Source organism: Epargyreus clarus, unplaced genomic scaffold (genome assembly GCF_041222505.1).
Source record: "Epargyreus clarus isolate Ecla_fem2 unplaced genomic scaffold, WU_Ecla_fem_2.2 ptg000035l, whole genome shotgun sequence".
NCBI lineage: Eukaryota > Metazoa > Arthropoda > Insecta > Lepidoptera > Hesperiidae > Epargyreus > Epargyreus clarus.
In genome coordinates this window covers 5,345,027-5,363,610 of record NW_027332240.1, presented here as the reverse complement: position 1 = coordinate 5,363,610, position 18,584 = coordinate 5,345,027, and the positions used below count along the sequence as shown (strand labels likewise).

The 18,584-nt window shown below is 35.3% G+C and overlaps 2 protein-coding genes across 4 annotated transcripts in view; one reads left to right on the top strand and one right to left on the bottom strand.

Annotated features, from left to right (window-relative positions):
* The window catches only part of LOC140756436 (disintegrin and metalloproteinase domain-containing protein 10), a 25,641-nt gene extending 9,748 nt beyond the window's left edge, over positions 1–15,893 (bottom strand). The window contains exons 1-6 of one of the 3 annotated variants that reach the window (XM_073091942.1): positions 15,752–15,893; positions 6,731–6,925; positions 6,136–6,251; positions 5,284–5,527; positions 4,686–4,881; positions 57–220 (exon numbers count right to left, since the gene is read on the bottom strand). In XM_073091942.1, the coding sequence (XP_072948043.1) occupies positions 57–220; positions 4,686–4,881; positions 5,284–5,527; positions 6,136–6,251; positions 6,731–6,925; positions 15,752–15,767 (931 nt within the window). In that variant the 5' untranslated portion in view covers positions 15,768–15,893. Of the gene's footprint in view, positions 1–56; positions 221–4,685; positions 4,882–5,283; positions 5,528–6,127; positions 6,252–6,730; positions 6,926–8,748; positions 9,004–15,751 lie in introns of those variants that run through there. The other 2 variants (XM_073091941.1, XM_073091943.1) reach the window with 2 other exon arrangements.
* Positions 13,069–18,584, top strand: part of LOC140756438 (facilitated trehalose transporter Tret1) — a 19,467-nt gene continuing 13,951 nt past the window's right edge. Inside the window, exon 1 of the mRNA XM_073091944.1 lies at positions 13,069–13,324. Within this exon, the coding sequence (XP_072948045.1) occupies positions 13,252–13,324 (73 nt within the window). The 5' untranslated portion in view covers positions 13,069–13,251. The remainder of the gene's footprint in view (positions 13,325–18,584) is intronic.

The window sequence follows — 18,584 nt, the reverse complement described above, 5'->3', positions numbered from 1 at the left end:
AGTGTCAACGCGGCGATCCGCTCGGGCACCCTCTCCCGCTCGTCATCAGTACTCACCCATCTCGTGTGCGAGTGTCAACGCGGCGATCCGCTCGGGCACCCTCTCCCGCTCGTCGTCGGTGGCGTGCGCGAGCGCGAGCGTGTTGAACGAGCGCCCGTACGCGCGCCGGTCGCACAGCCCGCCCGCCGCGCCGCCCATACCGCCGCCGAGGGACGTGAAACTGTATGTATATCGATATCTTAATTTGCAAACCCGCCAACTCCACTATTTTTCATTTTTTTAAGCTATTGCATAGCTTTTATCGCGGGCTTTGAGCGCGGCGACCGAATCGAGAAATTCCGTAACGAAAATAAGTAACACCTTTCAACAATGACATTTTATACTAGACACGTTATACGCCCGCTAACTTAAGAGAAAATTTGAGCGAAACTGCTTTGATAGCACACATGCACGTTTTTTATTTTACTTACCTTTACTACATAGACAAATGTTCTATAAGGGACAGAGCTATTAGAACAATGTGATAAAAAAAGACAACTAGTGTTTGACCTTGCGTTTCAAGTCTACGCAAACGTAAATATTGACCATGGAATATAGTGACCAATGATTACTTCAGTCAAAACGGGACATCGATTTTTTTTATGTCAAATACTTTTTACTTGAAAAAATATAGTTAGATACTAAAAAACACGCTTTTATGATAAAATTAACTAAAAAGTAGAAAATAATTTTCAATCTATGAATCATTTAAGGAACAGTAAATATTATAATTGTGGAAAAAATGTGGGGCGCTTTTTACAAAACTGGTAAATGGAGCACCCCATGTTTTTTTTCATAATTATACTATATACTGTTACTTAATTGACAATGGCAACGGTTCATTTCGGAGACAACGGCACGAAGCATCGGAAAAAGGGACTGTCCCGTTAAAAACGGGACGTATGGTGGCTATCCCATTGATCCGCATGCTTGTCAAAGACAATGAAATAATGGAACAGAAGGTAAAAAATGTCCAAAACTGTCGATAATAGTTTTAGTACGTCGTTTACGTAGAAATGTTATAGTACAGTTTAACTAAATAAATAATTATTAAATAAAAATATAATTTGAAAGAATGTATCTATACAGATGTATCGACTGGTTTAAAATATACGATTTAAAAATTGTTTATATTTATTATCATAGATTAGTAAATATTACTCACTCCTAACAAGAAAATGTACCCAGTTTTGAGAATTGAAATAGTTGCGTAAAAAAGTTTTGCCACGTCTCCGTGCTAAAATGTCTCTAAAATATTTGAAATAATTATTTATTTATTATGTAAATTACGCAGTATTAGTTATTTATTCGTAAATTTTCTCTAAAAATGTTTTTATTTGTCAAGAATTCAAAAAAAGAACTTACTATTAAGCCGTTTGTGGCTTATTTCAATTTCAAGGCGGCGAAGTATCTTTACTAATCTATGTTTATTATTATCAGTTTTATTTTACACACGACCATTAATTGCAAAGTTGTGTAAATTTTATAAATGTACTAGCTGACCCAGCAAACATTGTGTTGCCATATAAATAAAAAAAATGTTAAGGGTGAACAACCCTTATCACTTAAGAGATATGAAAAATAGATAGTAGCCAATTCTCAGACTTACTGAATATGCATATAAATTTTAGTGAAAATCAGTAAAGCCGTTTCGCAGGAGTAGGTACAGTAACTAACATTGTGACATGAGAATTTTATATATAAGATTCTAATTTTACCGTGGTCTTTTTGAGGATTAATTTCTGGCTATACTAAGATTATTTATTAAATTATGTTTAGGTTAAGGAAGAAATACGACCTTAATGATTGAAATATTTATTCAATTAAAGAAATTTGAAAATACCGTATACTATCCTATATAAATTTTATGGTAATATTTTTTATTATTTACCACAGGTATCGAAGGAAATTTAAAGATTAGGATACAGAATTTCCCATATATCGATTTTATTTTATTAAAATAAACCATAAAATGTTATATTTTGACTAAAAACACACTAATATAAAAATTAAGCAGTGGGATCTTAAACTATAACATACGACATATGAACATCGTCAGATTCAATAAAATGTCACTTCTGTTCTGTTGATCTATGACCATGCATTTTGCGTCTTTATCACTTTCATTGACTAAAACATACTTTGTCTCTTTCTGGTTACTCACGTAATCATGGCGGATCGAACACGAAAAATAAACAAAATTTAATAATTTCTCTTCATTTACGTGTGATAGGTGATTCCATGAAGTTTGTTTCTTTTTCGAGCATAATTTTTGCATTTACGCATTGCACAAGAAGGCATTTTGAGGCTTTAAATTCAAAATAATGACGTTCAACGTGTTCAGTGACATTCGTGTGTATTACTACGCCGCGCGAGAGCGACTGGACTTGGCTGGAGTCGTTTTACACCACTTGCCGTATTTTGTATGTTTCAAGTTTTGCCCGCTTGTGGCGGATCTTTATATTTATAGATCAATGCCTTTCAACAACTCGGTTGCCTGGAGACTTGATATCCAACTATCAAGTCTCCAGGCAACCGAGTTGTTGACTGTCAATAGAAAAATATGGATATAATTGAATAAAGTATTATTTTACATTCCTTATTATTTTATTTGATATTGGCGACGAGATGTCGAATGAACTAAAAAACAAGTAAGGAAATACGAGCCACATTACGTGGGTTAATGAAACGAACCGAAAATTACATTTCGGGAATAGAAAAAATTGACATTGAAGAAATAAATATACGACTGAATTCTTTACAAGAAAATTTGAACAAATTCTACGCGATTCAAGAAAAAATTGAATGGCTTACAGAAGAAGAAAATTTAGAAGAGGAAATAAAATACAGGTACGAATTTGAAGAAATATATACAAAGCTAAAATTTAAATTTTTGAATGTACAAAAAGAAAATAATCGGCTAATACCTGAATGTTCTTTTATATCAGCAAGAGCGGAAGTTTATTTGATACTGTTAACTGTCAAGGCACGCTTGAGACGTACACCTAATACAAAAGAGTTATCACCTTATCAGTTAATGTTCGGCAGAGAGGTAAGAACCTATATGCATGCCTTATTTAAGAAATCCGCCCCACTATCCAGATTACATTACAATGCACCGCCAACGCAGGAGTTCGGACAAGGTGATAAGGTACAAGTCCGCAGTTACACCAACCCAAGAGTTAAATGGGAGTTCGGAGTCGTCATCCGAAGATTAGGTAGACTCCATTATGAAGTCAGAACTGAAAATGGCATACTGGTGCGCCGTCACCTTGACCAAATGCTGCCGGCGCCCCTGGTGGTGTAAGTGAAAATAGCGGTGGAGGACTGTTGGATATCAAGTCTCCAGGCAACCTAGTTGTTGACTGTCAATAGAAAAATATGGATATAATTGAATAAAGTATTATTTTACATTCCCTATTATTTTATTTGATAACCTTAATTCGTCAACTTGAACACAGATGGCAGTAATACACATTTTTTTATAATCCGTGCAGAAATCTTAAAATTGCGTGAAGTATATTTTATATTCCCATTATAAAATTCAAAATGATATTACCATATTATCCAAATAATATGTTTTATCAACATAAGCTATGTTGAATTCTGGATTGATAAAATAACGTAAAAGAGTGTTTGTTATTTTTAAACGTACAATTACAACTGACAGACTTGACAGCACAAAATCAAAACGCCATTATGATTTATGGTACAAATAATTTGTGTACAAAGTTTTAAATATGAATAAACAAAGTGCATTTATTCATGAAAAATGCGATGTACCTGTAACATTTGGCCAAATGTCACAGGCACATCGTATTGATCCATTTATATTGCTGGTTGTTAATACTTTACGTCACTTATTAAATACTTTTCTATTTTATATTTTAGAATGTTCAGTCTTGCTTGGAGTTATGAAATGTCAGCTGATATTTGCAATGTCTTATATAATGGAGATATGATAAAATAGTGGATAAAGATGTATTAATGTAAATGTTGATGATTATGGAAGAATATATTGTATTTCTGGAATTCCTTCTGAGCGTTTTCATAGCATAAAAAATGCTATGCAATAGCTTTACCGCGGCAGTCTCCGAGTGCCACACGTATTTTTTTATTTATTTTGATTTCGTTCAATGCCATTTATTATCAAAAAAATTAAAAAAGAAACATTTTGACAATAAGTGGAGTTGGCTGATTTCGTTCAACGCCATTCATTATCAAAATAAATAAAAAAGAAAGCATTTTGACAAAAAGTGGAGTTGGTTGATTTCGTTCAACGCCATTCACTATCAAAATAAATAAAAAAAAAATTAAAATAGATATCTCACCGACTTGTACAATTACATTACGCCATTTAATAGCCGTTTACGCCATTTAATAGCTTCCTTCAATAAGGAAGCTATTAAATGGCGTAAACGGCTGACAATTACGTCAGCCATTTAATGGCTGTCATGGTGTAATTTACGCGGAACAATGACGACGTGCGCAGTTGAGTGGTGCAAAAACACGAAATCAAAGAAAAAGTGCGGAGAAGTGTCATTTCGTTCGTAAATGATCTAAAAACTACATTTTTTTCAATATTTTACAAACACGGTAGATAGTACTATGCTGATTTTATTTTGCTGCTCCCATAACATACTGACCTTAATCCAAGGGTACGGTTATAAAACGCGTGTCCAGAGAAGGCAACGCCCAAACACACTTCAGAGAGCCGTCGTAGCCTCGCGAATCGCATCAAGTAGGTCCGACCGTCAATTGCGTTCTCCTTGAGCAAGTCTCCGAATACTCTTGTGTTGGTTTCATTTGAGGTAAGCACTAGGATGTATTTCACTGAAAAACCTGATGAAACGTAAAATTGAAGAATGAGGATGCAACTGAAAACGAATGAATGTTGGACGCTTGTAGACATTTTAATTGGTCTTGAACAAGATTGGTACTGGAAAGTCGGTTACAGGAACATTGCTCCGCCTGCTGAAGAAGGACGCCTTGTATAAGCATATCTCGTTAACACACACTTTAAATTAGAAGTGTTTAATACTGTTTATTCGGAAGAAATAAATGTTGCGGTGCTGCTCCGGAGACAAATCACGAAACCTTAGTTTTACCTTATACCAGCTTTGTAAAGTTGACTATACTCTGATTTGAAGATTGGAATTAGTGAAAAATAGATTGAAGGAAAGCAATTTAATTCTACTACTGTAGCGATGCATCGACGGCTTCAAGTAAAAATACCAATCTTACCAATATTATCAGGAATACCATCTTCATTAAAATCAGCATTCCTGAATATAATATCCGCCTGCGCAACAGCGTGAATCATTCTGCGAACTACATGGTTCAAGCTGGAATTGGCATCTCTCTCGAAGAACTCCTTATCAGCGAGAAGAAGCAGGTCACATATCCTGGCTCTAGCGATGCCAGATTTGCTAGTATAACCCTCGATGTTGAAGGGTAGCTTTTCCATGTGACTGTGTAGTGGACCGCGCTGAAAATAAACGATTGCATGAGGAATGGGGCAAAGAGAACTAAGTAACATGATATTATTATATAAGTAGAAAGCTTCGGTTCCTGTTGTTTGTGTATATAGTTGCTGCTTGAATAAGATAAACCTAAATTATAAGTTTGGATTCCTACCTGAAATCGCCTGAGGACTAAGCTGGAGCCTTGGAAAAGTATGTATCCCTTACCACACCCTTCAAACCAGAACGCAGCAGCGCTTCACGCTGCTGTTATGAGGCAAAAACAGGTGTGGCGGTGGTGCCGCCAAAGTTGTACCACAAAGGGTCCTACCACCTTCAAAATGGTAATGGTATGGTATTAGAGTCCGCGCTAGGGGTCCTCCGAATATAGAAATAAGTCGCAATAGTAAATTGTAGATATTAGCAGGACTAAGACCCGCGGAGTCCAGCACCTATCCGCTGCCCGCTCTCGCACATTAGTGTGCCCTTACGTTGCTACGGAGTATATGCTTGTAATTGTGTTCGATCGCATTGGCTCTCTGACTGACGTAACAACTTCAGAGCAGACTAGAAGTTTGGCGCGGACTATATGGTATTACAAGGTGTAACGTTAAGTCCATCATCACCTGATCACCTGGGCATGGTCGCGGCGCGGTCGCACCGGGGCGGCCATGTTGTCGTTTTCGAAAGCGCCAAAATACTTGCTTAGGTCGTCCTTGCCGTAAGGATCGGCGTGGAGTGTGCGGTTGCCTAGTGAAATACGAAGTGGTAAAATCCATTATAAAATTGAATAAAAATAAAATTCTATTGACATTTATTTTTATAGGTATTTTTTTCCCTCATATTTTGTAGTATTTATACAGAAAATTATACAAAATTTCGACCTTCTACTGCAGAAGTCCAGTGCTATAATTTGAAGTCTTGCTTCTGGCTTTTCGCATATCGTGCGTTGTTGTCAGATTGTTGTAAAAAAATGAATTACCAGCTTTGAAGGTAAAAATAACAATATAAAGAATGACATGCCTCATACAAATGGGTGCCTAATAAGTTTCTAAGTTTTAACATAGCTCAAATAATCTCAAAATATAGATGGCTGCCAAACCAAGTATCGAACCTGCAAACTTCCTCTCAGAAAATGTAGCTACGAGACGAAGTCTTGAACATTACTGATAATTAAATTATCGATGTTAAATATTTCTACATTCAGTACGTGCATAGTAGGTACATACCCAAATGCAAAACACCATAAAAATGATGATCATCCCCGATATAACCCTCAGCGGAACCGGCTGAAGGATCTTCCAGAGGGTACCCGAATGCCATGGTCACTTCGGAAAGAGGGAATGCTTGGATGGAGTGCAGATCTTCTTCTGGATCAGGGTTGAGGAGAAGCGCTGATTGATGGGTGGTAAGAGTGGACGACCCTGGAACACGAGTTCATTCATGGGGAATGGTTAGTGGTCTATATGCATGTATACATATATAGTTGATTAATTGACTATAATTCTTTAAAAATATTATTGAATTCAGCAAACTCAGCAGCCTACATTCCACAGTTATCAGTTGAAAAATATTTTATCATCTTTTTGTTAGGGTCACCGGTGGAGTACGTAATATAATCATCTTTATCAATCTTGTATATCGAGTTCCTAAATTATATGCGTGGCCACTGCCGTATGCAGTCAGTTACAAGTGTTACAAGTGTTACAACCGCACACTACTGCATGCAGTTCAACTTATTGACTCGTATCTTTAGTTTCTTAATATTTGCCACAAGCATGAAGCTGTTCTTATGAGGAAGCCCTGAGGCTAAATTACCGCGATAACTTATTTGTTAAAATTGGTAGATGTTATATATTGGACAAATTCATAGTAACGCTGAAAGTCTAAATAATGTTAGAACTAACTAGCGTATGTTATGTGCTTTACTAATCTTAAAGGTTTTAGTAAATCTTATCCTAAGCGCATATATGACCAAATATAATTTTATTTATGTATATCTATACTAATATTATAAAGAGGAAAACTTTGTTTGTTTGTTTGATTGTAATGAATAGGCTCAAAAACTACTGGATCGATTTTAAAAATTCTTTCACCATTCGAAAGCTACATTATCCACGCGTAACATAGGCTATATTTTATATGTTATATATATTTGATAAATAGATTTTGAGGCGGTACAAAGTTTTCCGGGTCAGCTAGTGTAATATAATTTTATGAATTTTCTTCTCGAAAGAAATGCGACGAATTTTCTAGATGCGGTAAGGTCTCGGCGTTTACTATATCTTGCGTACCTTACGAGTAATTACCTACGTGTTGTTTATTTTTTCCATTTCTAAAACAAACATTTGTCCTACGACTGCAAGTAATAAACAGGGTTAGGTACGCAAAACCTGTCCGCTAACTATTAGTTTAAGTAACACGAGATGATGACCATATGGATTTGAACACCGTTAGATTTTAAATCGTAAATCATGTCTCATTATGGTAAAACAAATATGACATTACTAGTTTCTGCATTGACTTCGAAAGAAGCCGTTTTTTATGGAATTTTTATGGAGTTTTGAGGGAGGACTTAAGTTTTAGAACCTAGTTTTTAAAGAGATTTTGTTGTTCTAATTTGAAATGTGACGTAAACCTGTTAACGTAACAAATTACATACAAATGTAATCGTAACATATTAAATACTATTTTTTTGCGTTAAAAAAACTATGATAGCCTAATGGCTGAAGCACAACGTTTCTATCGAGGGGTCCGAGGTTTAAATCCCAGGCCTCTAACTTTTCAAAGTTATGTGTAAATTAGACATTAATTCTCATTTGATTTATCGGTGATGGAAAACGTCGCGAGGAAACCTGAATACCTGAGATCTTATAAAAAATATAAAAAAAGATCTTATAAAAAAGCTCTTGGTGTACTATGGCCTAATCCTTCTCATTCTGAGAGGGGACCCGTGCCCAACGGTGGGACAGTAATTGGTTGACGATGATTTTGCGTTTAAGCTACATTAGGGCCAGCAACTTAGGCAGTTTTCCCGTCGTGTAGGGTTAGTTACAAAATCTTTAGCAGTTACAAATGAACTGAACATTTTTAGTTGCTTCGTAAATTGCTATCATAGACTTGGATTTTCTTGGTACGGCTGCCATGGTATCTGATTTATGTGCAACTTGTATAATAAAAAAGATAAAACTGAAAAACAGAAGTGGATTGACGATAGAACATGATATATTCTTAGTCCAAGTCTTACCAATGGGTCTCAGTTTGAGGCATAGTAAATGGGTCTCTCTCCCGAATTTCGCACCCACGATCATATGGTCATGGGTTCCACATGTCTTGCGTCGAATTTGGGAATGTTCTAGAGCAAGGCACGCTATCAACAAAACCAGAACACAGTATACGAACTGGATCATTATACAATTTTGAATTTGAATATAACGAAAGTATTGACTATGTTACGCCATGGGCTGTCAGTTTGACACTGATCTAAGCTTAGGTTCTTCTATTTTTGTGATAAGAAAAGAGAAAAGTAAATAATACTGTCATAAAACTATTCATAAAAAATATTAATGAAGAGTTTCCATGCATAGGTTGCACGCACTTAAGATGATATGTGTAGGTGGAAAAATTATAAATTTTAATAACTATAGTTTTATCTTTCGACAATCACATTTTTACAGGCATATTTTTATTTTTATTATTTTACGTTTTGGTGGAAAGGTGAGAATGTCGGATGACTTACATATGAGGCGATTTTTTTAGCCGTGCATCTGTCCACGGGCCAACCACATGTTCGTTTCGTACTTCAGTCAAAAAATCGAATAAACATTGGTTGTTACGACAATCGATCAACATACTTATAATTATTACTCTCCAAACAATCGCCAATCAAACAATAACCTTTAATGAGCGTATGACGTATGTGTAGTGTATGTATCTATTAAATAGATATATATGAACATTGTCTCACGTATGCCAGTAGAGAGGGTAGCTGTCAAAGTCAGTCTGGTGACGTACGAGATACGGATCGGACGTGCAGCCCTGCTCGGAGCTGGTGTAGTGGTGAGCCAGTGCGTTAATAGCCCTAGAGGTTCTTACAAACATTACAAGTGGCGACGAGGATGGGATATAATAATAAGGAATAAAGAAACTGGCTAAAGACTTCAAGAAACATAAGTCAATAAGAGCGTGTGAAAGAGCAATGGAAAGCGGTTGAAGATGAAGACTTGTCAATCGAAGAAACGACAGTTAAAGAATAAAATATACTTAAATAATATTATTGATTTCAAAATTAAAACAAATGGTTTGAATAAGTAAAACAAAAAATGAAAATAAGATATTACTTAGATTGGAAATTATGTATATATAAGTAAATGAAATTTGTTAAAAAGGAAGGGATGTAGTGTATGTATCTATTAAATAGATATATATGAACATTGTCTCACGTATGCCAGTAGAGAGGGTAGCTGTCAAAGTCAGTCTGGTGACGTACGAGATACGGATCGGACGTGCAGCCCTGCTCGGAGCTGGTGTAGTGGTGAGCCAGTGCGTTAATAGCCCTAGAGGTTCTTACAAACATTACAGTATGTATCTACGAGGATATTAACATAATCGTGTAAGACCAACTGCTTTAATTTACTTGTACCAGCGCCATTAGTGTCACTGTCCTGTCTGATTGAATATTTGCATGATATGCATGCTAATTCTATATTGATTTTAAATGATCGCTATTACGTAAGAATCATGTTAGGTTGCTTTTTATCGAGATTAAGTCATTTAATTTATAAGTGTATTAAGCGAGTAATTAGATATTTGATCCTTAATCTAGATGTCCGGGGTTCGAATCCAAACCGTTTCTGTATTTTTTCTGTATCTGTAAAAAGTGTTTCAAAATAAATTGGTAATGAACATAAAGTCAACCACGGTAGTTGATCAACTCCATATAAGATTATTATTGGAATCGGTGATGTTGATAGCTCTAAGGACTAACTTAGAACGCCTCGTATAAGTGTTTGACTCCTCATTAGTCCACATTCGATCGCAGCAGCGCTTAATGAAGCTTTTAGCGGTAGAAATAAATGACCAGTAGGTACTTAGTATAAAAATAGAAGTGGTCCTGGAATCGAACCATGAAGGCTTCTACCTTTTATAAGAATTTTATTTACTTTACACGAATTTTCAAAGTGGTCAAAAGAAATCATGACAAATTTTAATTAACACTGTCTCCACATATTATAATTTGTCAGCCGTTTCGTGGAATAGGAAAATTGCATTCGAATGAAACGAATAATTTAAACGAAAGTACTCTTTATATAAATCGACGCACGTAATGTATGTCTGAGGAGGTAACGCGAAGAAACACGGCACCGCTCGCACCTCGTCGCGCGTTTTACAAATAGCGAATATTATTCATGCAGTGATAGCCTAGCGGTCGGCAACCTGCAGCCCGCGGGACATACGCGGCCCGGCGGACCGCGGATCTTCTTAGAACCGTCCCTTGCGGCCCGCGGACCTACGTAAATCTGTTTTTTCTGCGCTTTACATGCGTTTTTGTCGATATATACCTATGAGATATTACTTGTGTCAACGATATTTTCTTTTACTGACTAATTTCAGACACTACTTCTGAATTCAATCTGCCATTACCTTATGGCGCAAGCTAAAACTAATGTGTGCCTGCTCGCATATTTATATTGAATAGTACGTATGTATGTAATATAATAAGCAGCGTGGTCTTGTACATGTACTATTTCCCTAAATCAGATACCCGCGCAAGTTTTGTCACGTATCTCTGGATTTTCAAAGTTGTGTGCGTATTAGAAATTAATTATCACTTGCACTTGGGAAAAATCTTCACAAAACCGAGGTGTGTGGAGCTATAATCACTAGCTAAGTACCAACAATTGGTACTTCATTAGTAGTTATACCTATGAAGACACCCGTGCCCATCAGTGGGGGCAGTAGTAGGGTGACGACGATGACATGCAAAAATACTGAGAATTCTCAGGTATATGGGTTACGTCCACTTACGTCACGTTGTTTTCGTGCACTCTCAAAAAATGAAGATTCATTTCTAATACTTAAATGTCTAAAGTGAAAAAGGTTAGAATTAATAAGGGATACAAAAACTGTCTTAACACTTGATAATGATCATGCAAACCATATTGCGTCGACAGTGATAAGGAAAATATTATTTAAAAAATGTTTTATATTTTTTCATTATAAAATTAAGTAAAAATAGGTATGTACCTCTACACAAATTATTATGAATTAGAATGTTTTAAGTGTATGTGATAGCATAGCAGTGATAGCCTAGTGGCTAAGAAACTCGACCTCTCGATCGAGGATTCCGAGGTTCAAATCCCAGGCACGCACCTCTGATTTTTCAAAGTTATGTGCGTATTATAAATTAATTATCACTTGCTAAACGGTGAAGAAAAACATCGTTAGGAAACCTGCATACCTGAGAGATTTATTAAAAAAAATCTCAAAAGTATGTGAAATCTACCAATTCGCACTTGGCCAGCGCGGTGGACTATGGCCTAATCCTTCTCATTCTGAGAGGAGACCCATGCCCAGCAGCGGGACAGTAATGGGTTGCTGTTGATGATGATGAAGTGTTTGTAGGAAAGGAAGATGCAACGAAAGGAGATACAAGCAGTATGATTCCTGAAAACTGGGAAGGTATTGCCACACTTTTTTCTAGCGTAAAGCGGTTCCTCCGTTTCGTTGGAAGGGACCGGCTTTTTAGACTTCTTGGTATAGGCGTCAATGAGCCGTTTTAATAAAATACTAAAGTATTTTATAAAACTACTAGTTGCTGGTGCTCGTATGGAAACCACGTCTCGGCAAAAGGAGTACAGGACGCCTGCCGACCAGGTGGATAGATGACCTGAAGCGGACGGCGGGTAACCGATGGATTGAGACGGCACAAGACCGGTCGAAGTGGTGCAGATTAAAGGAGGCCTATGTCCAGCAGTGGACTCTTAAAGGCTGATGGATGACTAGCTACCGGAGTAGCTGACGAGCATGCAGTCCACCTGGTGGTAAGTGGATATTGCTGCTCCGGGACATCTGTAATAATCTTCAATAACATACCATCTTATACAAATGTACTTTGCTGTTATATAGGTCACTCTATTTGTAAGTTTCCAAAAAGCTCTGTAAAACGAAATTTCATTAAATTGGATTAGGTCCTTGAAACCAGCAACATAAGCTTTAGGAGTCTAAAGCTGATGTTGCTGGCATCTGAGTAGATGACTTAGCTTGAACGCCTCATGCGAGTATTTTTTTCCTTACCGCCCTGTAATCCTCGATCCTTACTTTTTATTTTACATAAAAACTAATAAACTAGCAAGCAGTCTAATCTAATCTTTAACGATATTATTTTATGGACATCTTTAGTCTACTTTTAAATAATTAGACCTGACATGGTGCTCACACTGTAAAAAGTTCTATCAATTATATTCTAGTTACTGAGAAATCATTAACAACACATATCAATGGGTTAGTTCTATAGGGTTCAGGAGCCGGCCAGACTAATAAACGACTTCAAATAAGCATTGAAAATAACGCATGTTCATTCGAATAACGAATCCGGCCGTAGACGCGCGTTCCCGCGTCAATCCCGGCTGACAAAAATATTACGTTTACAGATAAATAATATTTATTACTTTTTATTTATTAACTGTATTTTTGTGATATAAAAATAAGTTGCCTATTTTTTGTAAAGTGTAAATTATAAAATATTAAAATGTTAAAATATACCGTGAAAAAATATTGTTCTGAAGGAAGCAAAGTCAACCAGATCATTGTGGCCAGTCTCAGTAAGTACCTATTTTATATAATTTATTTTATTTTATTACAATGCACAAAATATATTTAACATAAAGAAACAATTATTTACTTATATAAAAATAAATTCCTGTTAATAGAAATTATAAAACTTTTATTATTTCATATTAATACATGAATTAAAATACCTTTATAACAAAACATATATTTATTTATAACAAAAAGTAATATCGTATTCAGTATTAAGGGCTTAGGTACTTCAAGAAAATAAAAAAATAATCAAAAATCTATGATCTCATTATTAAAAAAGTAAGCGTCAAGTGCGACCAGACACAAAAACAAATATTATACAAAACTTTTTTAACATTTAAAAACGCTCACCGTTTTTAGGGAAATGCAGCCATTACCCGGAAGCTATTTAACTTTATAATTGACTTCATGCAATTCTATTTTACATTTACTTTAATGTAGGATTATTTAAACGCGTACGATTTGCATGCAAAGGCTTGCAGTAATCCATCAATCACAAAATGGCACATTCGTATCAGCTTTCCCGCGCCGATTCTTGGAGCGCTATCTCATTCTTGAATATCAAGTGCTTTATCGAATCATTCCGTATTAATGAATAAGCTCGAAGAATACAATTTATTGCATTTCCTTTTACTAATACTTATATTTAAATATAGGGTTCTTTTTAACAACTGCATATAAAAGTGGCCTAAACAATTTCAATTTTGAGATGAACTTTAAAAAGCTTATAAAAACTTGTGAAGGAAAGCATCGTGAAGAAACTTTTTAAGGTGTGAAGTCTACAAATATGATAATGCCTTGTGCCTATTTGATTATAATCACTGCATAATCAGCGTATTTGCGTAAATAAACCAAAAATAAATTAAAGTTATGGTTACGCATAAATCAAATCATTATAATAAGTAGTCGGCCCTTATTTACAAGTTTACACACATAATTGTATGTTTGTCGAATTACGAGTCTTCTTTTAGAAGTGGTTTAACTGGTTTTTAGAGTACTTATTTTTTGAAGTTTAAGGTCATAATAGGTAATTTTAATTATATATTCATTAATGGTTTCAACTCCTCAGTTTTTGGGCACATCTTTTTCTAATGCTTATCAACTCATTATTGTCCCACTGCTGGGCCCGTGCCCAACAAATATTTGATAAAACTTTTTAACACTTAAAAACACTCAACTCAATTCTAATTCTGAAAAGAGATCCGTATCTCTTCTAACTAGAATTATTTATTAAATTCTCATGACTGCGATGAATAAGATATTAAAGGTGGTAGAGCCAATATGGTTTTACTAGGGAGTAACAACTCCCACAACAATTTTGTAACTTGAGGTAGTTCTGCATTTCGGTGGGAGGGTGTGGATGCCGGCTGACTTTTATATAAGACGACTAATGCCGGCTGACTTATATATAAGACGACTAATGGCGGCTGACTTATAGAGATATAAGACAACTATATTAGTGTCCAGGAATGGCAATACATCTGTGATTGTCTTCAGGAAGATCTTAATGTCTTTAGAGTTGGTCACAGATGTCTATTGGCGGCAGTGGACCATTTAAGTTACGTGACGTAAGTAAGGTGGTGGTTGCCATGGTTGTAGATGGCCTGCAAGCTCGTCTGCTATTCCAATCTTATAAAAATACCGTATAATTACTAAGGCCTCGTGTCGGTCCAGCCCCGATGGTAAATCACCACCACAGACCTGTATTTGTATTTTAGATACAAGTCTCTGACGTCCACGCTTCTATTTTATCTATGTTATTTATACGGCCCTAATTTTAATTAACTGGTTACATGTCATAAACCAAATCATGTTTTACTTGACGAATTAAATATTTACTCGTGGAGTAAATAACTTTGTTAATTGACCAAATGTTAAAAATAAAAAACGAGGTAAACCCGTCCTTTAATTTTTTTATTGATGTTTTAAAAGCTTAAAGATGTTCACTATTCAAAATACCAAACAAAAAACATTTTAAAATACATTTTGTAATAAGCTTGCAGTCCACCTGATGGTAAGTGGCTACTGCCGCCCATGGACATCTGTAATCAAATCCAAATATCGTATTCCTACCTGAGGTCGGCCACAGATGCGCCGCTAACCCTGAGGACTAAGCTGAAACGTCTCGGAAAAGTATGTCTCCTTTACCCTTCAAACCAGAAAACAGCAGCGCTTAACGCTGCTGTTACGAGACAGAAATATGTGTACAGGTGGTGCTGCCGGAGTCGAACCACAAAGGGTTGTTTTATGCACGTGATAATTAATTTCTAATACGCACATAATTTTGAAAAATCAAAGGTGCGTGCATGGGAATTGAACCTCGCACCACTCCATAAAGAGGTCGAGTTTCTTAAACACTAGGCAATCACTGCTTTTTGTTATTAAACATATTTAGTTTACTGAAAAAGCACTTTCAATATAATACCTACCTCCTTTCGATCCCATAAGAACTTAGGCTCGACTTGGCGGAGGCACTGCCGTGCCTCTAGATTACTTTAAGTTGACATCTAGTTAAATGGCAGAGTTACGTTGTTCTATTTTAATCCTTCATGAGCGAGCCCGACTCGCACTTAACACAGTTTTTTTATATACAACGAAGTCACTCCATACTGTTCACCTTTAAAACTATTAATCTTATTGTTAAAATGCATTAACAGCTGTATAAATAAAAATGGCCGCTGAATGGAAACGGAACTGAACTAAATGAACGAGAACAAAGTTATTATTTTGCACTATTGACCCTAATACAGGTAATAAGCCTAGTTTTGTTGGTACTTTGTCATTTATCTTTGTTTTACGATGCCTCAAGCCTGTGGGCCCTTTTCACAAATAACTTTTTTTAATTTACAAAGATCCCTAAATCTATTCGTAGTCATAATTAATAAGAAATATACCTGTAACTTACCTGTAACCCAGCATTGGGGTGAAGAAAGTAATTGCTAATAAAGCCCATTATATATTGTAACGACTTTTATAAAGAAATTATATTTTATTTGCGTTCAAATCCGTTTAGTAATTCCTAAAATTATTTTAAATAGACAGAAATACCTACATGAAGACAGTTTTTATCTTAATTAACTTTATGTGCAGAGATATTTAAATATTAGACAACAATAAATGTTAATTCAACAAAAAAATCGCAATAGATGAATACTAATCTATGCAATAACCAAACAAAAATGCAGAAAAAAAAATGAAATGAGAAATAAAATTATAATCTATGAGACTAACGCTACATTGAATCTCCGTCCAATAAATCTATTGTTAAATCCAATATATGTATTATCCAATAAGTCTATCCAATAAATCTTTCTATCTATTTATTAATCAACTATCTGACCCGGCAAACTTTGTAACGCCTCAAAATCTATTTATCAAATATATTTCATATAAAATATAGCCTATGTTACTCGGGGATAATGTAGCTTTCGAATGGTGAAAGAATTTTTAAAATCGATCCAGTAGTTTTTGAGCCTATTCATTACAACCAAACAAACAAACAAAGCTTTCCTCTTTATAATATTAGTGTAGATAAAAAGGGCATTTAAGTTTTAACTTAATTTAATGTTGCCAGCCTAAACCAGCGTTACAAGTATTTAAAAATCGAATCGTTCAGGAAGAAAACATAAATAATAAACGCAACATACACATGTCGAAGGTGGTATAACGGCGCGAATAAATCTTTCTCATTAACGGATACTGATATAAGATTTCCGAGTAGAGGTTTAAAATAGTGGCATGTGGCGCCCCGCGGTGTGGGACGCCGCATATTTATACGCAATTGATTCTTTGAATCGGTGTTTCTCAAACTTTAGGTGTCGTTCCAGTATTACGCAAGCACCCATAGATTAGTAAAGATACTTCGCCGCCTTGAAATTGAATGAAGCCACAAACGGCTTATTAGTAAGTTCTTTTTTTGAATGCTTGACAAATAAAAACATTTTTAGAGAAAATTTACGAATAAATAACTAATACTGCGTAATTTACATAAAAAATAAATAATTTATATTAATAATTACAAATATTTTAGAGACATTTTAGCACGGAGACGTGGCAAAACTTTTTTACGCAATTATTTCAATTCTCAAAACTAGGTACATTTTCTCGTTAGGAGTGAGTAATCTTTACTAATCTATGGCACCAAATGGATAGGCTTTAAATCGCGTATGTTTGATCACTAGGACCAGGGGAGTCCGAATTGTGGTTACATCAGTTACCTGTATTAACTTATTGTTCCTTATTTTTTTTGCAAAATTCAGTAGGTTATAATATAAGTGTTTATGGAAGAATAGGATAGGGCTTCACTTATTTTCATAGAGAAGGAAGAGAGGAAAAGTTAGGAATTACTAAAATTATTATTGCACGACCCCTTAGCATACCAAAATGTATCGCATCACATCTATTTCTAACGTGTATTTTATGATATTAAAACAAAACATTTTTATGTCTTTAAATAAATGTTCTAAAAATAATTAAGTACTTAAAACAAATATTGTTTCGTCGATTACGTAGCAAAACGGCAAAAATGTCTATTAACATTTTCTTAGTCAAATTATGTTTTTGAACTTTATATTGCTTTTTTAAGCGGGTTTACGATTATGTACAGGCTTTGCGACCCCCCGGGGGATCGTGACCTATGCTTTTAGAAACACTGTTTTAGACGATTACATTTGAGTAGTGATAATGCAGTGATTGCATTGTAGTGACATTGCATATACGATTACAATATGATAGGATACAAATTTAATGAAATTAAAATGGCTCTGTTCTTGTATGTTTTTTTTATAAAAAAAGCTCTTCGATGCCTATCACGGTGGTACCACTACCACACGAGTAGCAAGGCAAATATTAACGAACTTTTAACTGGAAGTCTACAGAAGGCAGTAACTAAGTAATTAGTACCAAGTAGACTACAAGTTTAGTGGCAACTTATAAAGTAAACTTTCTTAAAATAAATTTTCTCTGGCTTCTTAGGGTTCCGTACCCAAAGGGTAAAAACGGAACCCTATTACTAAGACTTCGCTGTCTGTCCGTCTGTCCGTTTGTCACAGGGCTATATCTCCGGAACCGTAATAGATATACCTACACATGATTTTTTTACAGAGAATGTATAATGGTGGCCGCTATAACAACAAATACTAAAAATAAAATAAAGTTGAATTTTAAAGGGGTTCTCCACACAACAAACCGGTATTTTTCGGCATTTTTCGATCTAACTGTTAAACCGTACTAGGAAGACGGTTGAAATTTTTATAATCCGTT